This window comes from Archocentrus centrarchus, chromosome 16, assembly GCF_007364275.1.
Source record: "Archocentrus centrarchus isolate MPI-CPG fArcCen1 chromosome 16, fArcCen1, whole genome shotgun sequence".
In the NCBI taxonomy this organism is placed as follows: Eukaryota; Metazoa; Chordata; class Actinopteri; order Cichliformes; family Cichlidae; genus Archocentrus; species Archocentrus centrarchus.
The window spans coordinates 14,190,276-14,199,530 of record NC_044361.1 but is presented as its reverse complement, the minus strand read 5'-3'; the positions used below and the strand labels follow the sequence as shown (position 1 = coordinate 14,199,530).

The following is a 9,255-nucleotide window of genomic DNA, read 5'->3' as shown; positions in this document are numbered from 1 at the left end:
CTGTAAGCTGTAGAACCTGAAAATATACATACATACATAAACATGCAGTAGTTAGCAAAAAAAGATACTGCACAGGAAAATAATCATATGAACATTTTAATTATTGAGGCTTTATAGCTCTGTTTTCTTGATATCACCAAGATGTCAAAACAACAGCTAGTCCTTCATCCACTCTCCCTCCTGCCAATCTACATGTCCTTACACAAGACTTGTTTTTGTTATTGCCTTAAGTGAAATATATCTCCTGAGGTTGCACACCCAGAGCACTGGCTGCAACATGAAATCACAACGAGTTGCTTCAAGGGGCTTTATATTGTAGGGTAAAGACCCTACAATAATACAGACAAAACCCCAACAATAAAATGACCCCCTATGAGCAAGCACTTGGCAAGGAAGTGGGAAGGAAAAACTCCCTTTTAACAGGATGAAACCTCTGGCAGAACCAGGCTCAGTTTTAAGCCTAAACTTAAAAGTAGAGAGGGTATCTGTCTCCTGAATCCAAACTGGCAGCTGGTTCCACAGAAGAGGGGCCTGAAAGCTTAAGGCTCTTGCTTATCCTTGTTTATGTTTCCATTTGATCCAAAGCAGCTACATATCAGCTTGAAATCTTTAGCGTTCTCTTTTCTCTAAACAGCAGAATGATTACAGATTTTTATCAAACCTTTTAATCTTTCCTTCATGTTGTCAGTGTTCTGATTGGGATATCCATCACCTGCCTCCTCAGATGCAAAGAACAAGGTACAGAAATCCTCCCGTGTCTCACTCTCTGCCTTAGACAGACAGAAGTTACCAAACTTCAGAACACCACTGCCATCTAGCAGGATCTATGAGCAACAGATGGAGAATTATTGCATTCATGTGATAACATTGCTATTATAGTCTTACATAGAGATGAATGCAGGTGCAAACCTTAGCAGGGGTCAGGTAAGAGAAAATGATTCCTGACTCATGGATGTGTTTCAGGCCTTTGACCAAGTCCCATCCAAAACTTCGCACCACATCTTCTGACAGGGTTCCATCATGAGCAATTACAGACTCCAGGGACCCCCCTGAAAGGTACAGCATGCACGTGTATATTCAATTCAATTTTATTTATATAGCGACAAAATCACAACAACGGTCGTCTCAAGTATGGCATTTGAGAAAAACAGAGAGACCCAAGAATGACACCCCTTGAATCATTTTAAAAAAACCAAAAAAAAAAACCCCCAGCAGTTTGTTGTTTACAATCTACTGTATACTAACACTCAATAAGTATGAGTAATGGTTAACAAAAATTCTGAAACGGTAATTATTATTAAAAATATATTAAAATAACTTAAGCTTTAAGCTGCTATAAGTTGAGGTTCTCATCCCAGATACGCTGATATTTGAGTACCACTTACAACAACTGCCAGGAATAAATACTGACCTGTACAGAGCTCCACCACCAACCACAGGTGGTTATTTGTCTCATACCACTCATAGAATTTTACTATATTTGGATGATCCAGATCCTGGCTGAGACGTACCTAACATGACAATGATAACACACTTAAAAAGTTGGCTTTTTACAACAAGGCTCAGTGACAAATTCCACCCTAAAAAAAAAAAAATCACATGCACTGATCACACGGTCTCATTCAATATGAAAAGCACATCGCATATACTGTATGTTAGTGTGCTGTTAGTGGCTGGAGAAAGAGAAAGTTATCCCTGCTGAGACTGCTGGCCCCAGGACTGAAACCCGCATGAGAAATGGATGAATGGATGGAGATATATATATGTATATCAAAAATGATCTCAGCCCAGCCTTCTTTGGGCAGTTTAAAACAACACTGTTATTGCTATGTAAAAATAATGCAACTGCAGCAGAAGTCTCAGTAAGTACATGAAGTTTCAAACACTGTCCTACATGGTTAGTAATCTCAGGTCTCTTGGTTTTGTCGATGCACTTGATGGCAACATAGCTGAGATTGCCCTTCCTTCTTCCTTTATAGACAATAGAGCTGCGGCGTGTCCCGAGCTCCTCATACAGAATGAAGTTCTCCATTTGCTGTGGAAAAGGGAAAAAAACAGGCCTAATTTATAATTATGCAGTTCAAATGGTTTTTTATCGCTGTCAAACAGAAGCACAAAAGTGACACACAAAGTCATCATTCAGTATCCCAAGCTTTACCATAGAAGGCGCACGTATGCAACATTATCGACTCTGGCAGAAACAACACATTTGAAACATTTTGATAAAAGGGACCTTTAGATTTTATTTGATTAAAACCCAATAAATATATATAATTACAGGTAGTGTGTTATAATTGTCCATTGCTGTCTTGTCCTGTTTAGTCAACCATATGAGCAACTTTATTGATCCATAGCTGCTGTATTAAAGTACCTGTAAAACGATCCGCCCGACCGAGCCTACCTTTAATTAGCTGAACACCTGTTTCAGCACAGCAGCTTCATTAGAGCGAGCCTCTTTTATAAAGACTTCTTAGCCTTTACCCAGAAATACAGGATAACAAGACATGTATGTTTAAAGGACATAGTTTACTTTAAGTGTGAAATAACACGTTATGTAGCGTCCACGTAAACTTTGAAATAACTGTTGAACTCCGGGGTTCAGGGTCTGTCGTATATCCAGGAGCTAAGGCAGTTTTCTCTCTTTTACCCCCCCCCAATAACTAATTAACCCTTGAAAATGAGCGTAATTACACGAGAAGTGCATGCGCTCGTACACAAGCACAGAAAAAAAAACCCTGCAGTTAATCCCGAGCTTGTCATCCACACTTAAAGTACCTCAAAACCCACCTCTTCAACGGACCGCCGTTCGTGAGCGGAAGAGTGATGGGCCGCGTAGTTCTCAATCGAAGAGGGATGAAGAGAAATTCTTCACATTAAATGAAGGCTAAATCTTCTCGCCACCGTCATTGAATTGTGCAAAGATATGTGTATTTCCCTTTTATAAAATGTATCCGTTTACCTATGATTTAATCAAAACGATGAATTTATTGAAAACGCGTTATTAATTTTGACCGAGCCCACCACCAAATGGTATAGTCCAGCGTTGCTAGGATACCAGAGTGAACACAACAGACAGCGGGCGCTTGGAAGAGCGTATCCAAATTAAAGTGACTGTATGTGGCATTTTATTATAAAATATAACAGAAATTTATATAAATTAAGAACAGCTTTCAATTTGGGTAATACAAAATCCTTTATTTCAGTATTTCTGAATATTTCGCAGTTAGGCTCTAACTCTGACCATACTCTGGTCTTCAGGGTCCAAACGCCACCCCTATTTAGCAGATACACATACACACATACACACGTGAGACTATACAGTGACGTCATTAATTGAATGAAATTGTCAGACATAAGTTCATATACTGTCACACTGATGAATGGAGCTCAGTCTGGCTGAGATGTGGTCATGTGTGAGTTGCACACAAAAATGGTAAAGCAGAGTACACAGGAGACGTTTTCCTTTGTAAGAAGTGGCTGACTTTTTTTCTGAACCTAACTAAGTGGTTTCGTTTCCTAAATCTAATCAAACTGTGTATAGAAATAGGAAAAAAAAATTTGAAGCTGGCTTAAGAATAACTTTAGGCAGTTTAAAGCTGGAGTTATTAGACAGCATAGAGCAGGGAACGGTGGAAATCTGTGCATACATTTAAAACTTACCAAATCGTTAGATTACATAAAGATGCAGAGTGCGATTTCCGGCGAGCATATTTTATTCACCAAAATAAAAGCCAGCAATACTTTCAATGTATTTATTTACTATAATTTCTTCTCATTTCAGTGTTTAAATTCAATTTCCAGTTGATATTTTTTTTTAATATAGTGCCAAATCACAACAACAGTCACCTCAAGGTGCTTTATATTATAAGGTAAAAACTCAACTATCAGCCAACCCCCTATGAGCAAGTACCTGGCAACAGTGGGAAGGAAACACTCCGTTTTAACAGCAAGAAACCAGGCACAGGAAGGGCAGCCAGGGGTGAAGGGGAAAAAGAGGAACAGGAAAAAGACACACCATGGGAAAGATGCAATTGCAATGGACATTTAATTTTAAAAAGTAGGCTGCTATCCCGGCTCTTTGAAATTGATTAGTAACTCTTATGCAATGCCACATTATTTATGAAAAATAAATGGAAGTCTTCCCTTTGATTCCAGAGAGCTGAGAAAACTGTGACTTACTCATCTGTGTTCATGCATCCATATGCTGACTGAGCAGTAAGAAAACACGGGGAAATGAAAAAAGTTAGAATTTGAAAATGGAAAAAAATGTCAGACTTTGCTTATATTGCTTAGGACTGATGTTTGTTTTGGTTTGAGAATAAACGCGCACGCACACACACACACACACACACACACACACACACACACACACACACACACACACACACACACACAGTGAGCAATAGTGTCATGTGAATTTATTATGGTTTGACAGTTCATTTTAATCAATTTCATTTTAATTCAGATGTAATTTACTTTAATTTAGATTTTATTTATCATCAAACACACAATCAATTTGTAAACTGTATGCCGATTTTACTGTATGTATTTGTAAACAGAGGGTAGTGCAGTGTCTTGTGTTCAAAGCAGGCCCATATAAGCAAGTGAAGTTCAGTCCAGTATGACATCGAATATACCATCAATACAGTTTATTTTGAAAAGGCCCAGACCGGATGTACGGAGGCATTTTTCCCGCCTTGGTGCGGCTCTGCTCCGTCAGCAGCTTTGTTTCAAGTGCCTGTGTCGCTCGCTCCAGCCGAGGAAGTAAGAAAGCAGCACAAGTTTTGTGAACAGGCACGGGGCTTAGTTTAGATTACACCCCTCGCCTGTTTGTTTGCCTTATTTTCCGCCACATTTTGACCTGAAACTCTGACCCAGCAGCATCACGGATCCTTTTATAGAGTCGGAGAGTGAGCAGGGTCTTTGCTGTTCGCCTCCCCCTGAAAGAGAAACCGGAATCATTTGGACTGAAGCGGTAAGAAGTGTTTGACGGTGCTGTGTGTGTGTGTTAGCACAAAGTTTGCTGATCATGGTGTGGAGCAGGTGCAGGTTGCCACAAACTGGCACCTCTTAACTGTCCCAAAGTAACGGATGCGAACCGTGCGTGTTGTAACCTGCTGTGCAATGTTGCGCTGCATTTCCTTTATAGTATTTTGTTTTAAGTGACACTTTTTTATTACTAAACTAATCCCTTGAGCTAGGTCGACAATCTAATAATGGAGCCGTGTGGAGTTTGCGTTTGCAGGAGAGCCGTCTGTCTCATGCGTTGCCTGTTTTCCGTCCTCAGTGAAAATGTTCTGCCTCGCAGCGCCGCGGCTGCTTTGGGGAAGAGGAGGGCACCTTTAATAAGATTAAAGTCAGATTTAGGTTGTTTTAATCTTATCACAGTAAACCTGTCTTCACTCATTAAGAGCAGCCCCCCCCCCCGTCTTCATAATCAGGCTGACAGATTATTATAGCCCCAACTTTTGCCACCTTAATGTCAAGTGACATGAGGTTTTTATTACTTCTCAGTTTAGTGAGTTGGATCATTGCTTCTTATAAATAACACTGAAGATCTAAAGTTGCTGTAAGCAAATTAGCAGCAGCTTTTCAGTCGAGAAAAAGGGACACTGAGATAACCAACTAGAGAAGAACCCATCAGAGAAGTCGCAGGAACACGGTATTGTAAATTCAGTGCATAGCACACTAAAATCATGTTCCTTTCAGCAATTGTTAGTTTTCAGGAGCAGCTTTTCTTTTGTCGGTCCTAAGAAGCTAAATAAGGTTCCATATCGTTTGCCAACTAACAGCACATGATCTGAGGACAGCCTGCATACTGTCAGATGCACAGCAGACCTCACTGTTAGCGCTGTGTCTGCTGAGGAAGTTCAGGGCAGGTCTCTGAAACTGAACATACAGTTTGAATGTCTGAGGGAGAGAGTTACTGACAGATGGACTGAGGCGTGTGATCTGATCTGACCTCTGTGTCTCATTCCAAACACACTGTCACGGGCTTGTTTACACAAAGAGCTGCTACACAGTGGGTTTTTTTGGTTAGTAGTAGGATATTAACCCAGCCCCTCAATCAGTCAGAATTAGCCCCTTTCTTAAGGGGCAAAATGTGTATTGATTTATTTTGCACCAGAGAGAGAGAGAGAGGGGGGTGGCTCAAAATCATTTACTTAACTTAATTTAAGAACAGGAAAAAATTTTTAAATACAAATCATGTGTCACACAGAAGTTTTAATTGAAGGGAAGTTCTACTGAAGCTGAAGGTGATGTACTGTAAAGCCTTTAACTGGTGGACTATTTCATATCCTATAGTGTGCAAAAGTAACAAAAGGCAGAGCAATACAGCACGTCCAGTGCAGCCTGTAGGATGTGTTGCTATTTAATACTGTTGTCTATAAAACAGGTTTTCAGGGTTTTCCATGTACCAGTTTTTTTTTTGCTTACTAAGTACTTACTCAGCCGGTGACCTGGGTCGAGCTGAAAATGTGATGTGAACAGAATGCTTGCCAGTGATTGGTTAGGCAGTGACATCACTAAAAGAGCCATGAGAGCGACTCCTTCACAAGACTCAAACCCGCTTTATTTGAAACCTGGCAATAAGGGTTAACGACTACACACTAACCAACACACGTTTTGTGGCTGAACAGAATCCAGGGGAAGCTAGGTGGAGCAACTGATTGTGTTTGTGTCACATACAAATGATGTAATGGGACTTTCAGGCCGCCTTGCTGATGCTTTACTCAATTGCGATGGAAAAAAATAAACTTGTGTCGAGTGGAAAAGAAGCATATTTTACTGGATAGGAATGTTTGTTGTTAGAAGTAGAAAAACTATGGATGCAAAAAAAAAAAAAGCCTCTTGGAGGCTCATTTCTTCCTCAATATTTTTATTCCTTGTGTGGCATTGCATGATTCAAAATAATCCTTATTTATCTCATTTTGACCTTTGGTGCAACCCTTTATTCATTTAGTGTCTGAAACACACTGTTTTAGCTTCCTGCTATCTCTCTTTAAGCCAGATTTTTTTTCTGATTGGCTGCCCCAAGCAAGCAAAAGATATGGACGGCAGTTGGTTGGAGTCTATTTTAATTTTTTTTTCCCCCCTCATGGCCTCATAGTGAGAATATTGGACACCATACAGAGCCAAGAGTAGGAAAAAAATAGTCTGGAAGTGAGTGTTTGAAGCCTGAGTACAGATATGACAGAAGGAAAAGCATAATAGGTCCCCTTTAATGACAAACAGGAAGAGTTATTTTTAGTGTGTTACAGTTTGCTGAGCTGAGCTGATGTGATGCAGCTGTCATTGCAAAACACATGTACTCATGTACTCAAGGTTATTGTGAATCAAGCTGAAGTCTTTATCAGATTTAAGCCCCCAAAATAGTTTGTTTTATTTGGACATAGAAGATAAATGCTTGCTGGATTAGATAATCCCAACAGTGTTGTTTTCTCAGAAGTTCTTCATGTTTTTACTAAGTGTGCAAATACCGGGCCTTATGCACACTGCTCTGGTTTGCTGTCACTGAACTATCACTACTGACTGTCTGAGGGGAGTGGGAGGGATTTGTAATACAGTATAATGCAATCAAAGTGGTAAGACTGATGGCTTTTTTTTTTCTTCTCCATTCCAACTTTGGGCTATCCCAACATGAGTCACCTGCTGTATTGTAACAGCTTAACTGCATGCATGCCATTCTGGGCCATGGTTTTGTTTGTTATCCCTCATGTCTTTCTCTTGTCTGTAGACTAAAGTTGGCAAATAATTCTGTCCCTGCCTCCATGTCTATTTCTATTTCATCCAGCCACTTCTCTTCCTTCTGGTATTATCGCTTTCTTCCATGAGCTTTTCCTCATCATTCTTTCCCTGGATTTGATTCTTCCTTTCTGCTGTGATGAAGAGCGTCTCTTCAGTGCTGCTTTTAATGTGGCTGTATTGCCACCTTTATGAGGATCTATCAGCCCTTTTCTAGTTTGCTCTTGCAAAACAACATCCCTCCTTTCTCTCCAGCACAACACCCAGGAAGAATTCAACCCTGACCTTAAATGAAGGGAAAGCATTTTGGGGGGAAAAAAAAAAATGCCTCAACCTTTTTGAACCAGTCATGTGACATGATGAATTTTAAAAATCCTATAACACCTTCTGTCTTCTAATTTTTTCCTCAACTTCTCTCTTTGTCTTCCTCTTTGTTGCTCCTCCCTGTGAAGACAGTTGAATTGAGACTGCATGTGTCCACGTGAGCAACAGTATCGGATCTCTGTTGTCTGACAACACGATTTGAGTCTGTAGGAAAACAAAGGGCTGGTTGCCATGTGTCACTGAGAAGCACTCGCATTGAGAGGCTGGAGTGAGTACGTCAGAGATGGGTACAGTGAAGAGAGATGAAAGAGCAGAAGAGATTTTCTCCTTTATTCATGTTCATTTTATGCAAGCCCTGATCTGCTCATCGTCAACAAACGGGGCCACTGAAAGAGCAAACACTTAAAAATGCTGCAGTGGTGCAGGACAGAGTTCTATAAGTTTACTCATAATAATATAAAACTGGACTGAGCAGATAGAGTGCCAAATCAAAGTCCCTGAATCGACAAATGTGTTTTCATTTGTTAGTCAAATGAGATGCCTGCTTGGAGCTGTTGGATGTGCAAGGTGGGACAAAAAACACCAACCATAACGCTGTGTGTGGGTCCTAAAGATATTATATTTAGAGCAGCAAAGGTAGTTTTTGAGTACTCTGGCAGGTATTTATATATCTCAGACTTTGAATAGATTTTGTCAGCACAAGAGTGATGCAGCAGTGCAAGTTACAGCCATGAAACGTTACAGGCCATTCCCTTAAGATCAGGCTGAGTTTGAAGATGGGTGTGGTCTGGAAAGTCACTGGGGTAAGATTCTCTAGTTCTTATTTTTCATCCATTTATAAGATCACAAGCTTTATATATGCAGTCATATTTATGTGCCTTTTCCACAGCTTAACTTTATACTGTGGTCTTTAGCTATAAATGTTAGCACTGCATGATGTAATCAACCACTTGCGGTGGGGCATCCCGACATTAACTACATTACAAGAATATATGAAAGAGAAGTTACGTTTGACACTTTGGACTTATAAATCTGTCAGTACGTTTCCTCAGAAAGTAAGGAAGTAAATGCTTCTTTTCCTCACTGCTGCCTGTCTTATAGAAAATATTCTGTAGGTGTAAACTGCAAAGAGACAGAGTATGCGTTAGGGCTGCAACGATTCATCGACGTAATCGATGACGTCGA

General features: G+C 40.1%; 1 protein-coding gene across 3 annotated transcripts in view; it reads right to left on the bottom strand.

Moving 5' to 3' along the window:
* Positions 1–2,949, bottom strand: part of ulk4 (unc-51 like kinase 4) — a 92,404-nt gene extending 89,455 nt beyond the window's left edge. The window contains exons 1-6 of one of the 3 annotated variants that reach the window (XM_030749211.1): positions 2,776–2,949; positions 1,895–2,035; positions 1,412–1,511; positions 910–1,049; positions 662–824; positions 1–16 (exon numbers count right to left, since the gene is read on the bottom strand). The exon at positions 1–16 is cut by the window's left edge and continues 86 nt beyond it. In XM_030749211.1, coding sequence (XP_030605071.1) covers positions 1–16; positions 662–824; positions 910–1,049; positions 1,412–1,511; positions 1,895–2,032 — 557 coding nt within the window. In that variant the 5' untranslated portion in view covers positions 2,033–2,035; positions 2,776–2,949. Of the gene's footprint in view, positions 17–661; positions 825–909; positions 1,050–1,411; positions 1,512–1,894; positions 2,036–2,401; positions 2,741–2,775 lie in introns of those variants that run through there. The other 2 variants (XM_030749209.1, XM_030749210.1) reach the window with 2 other exon arrangements.
* Positions 2,950–9,255: the final 6,306 nt, after the last annotated feature.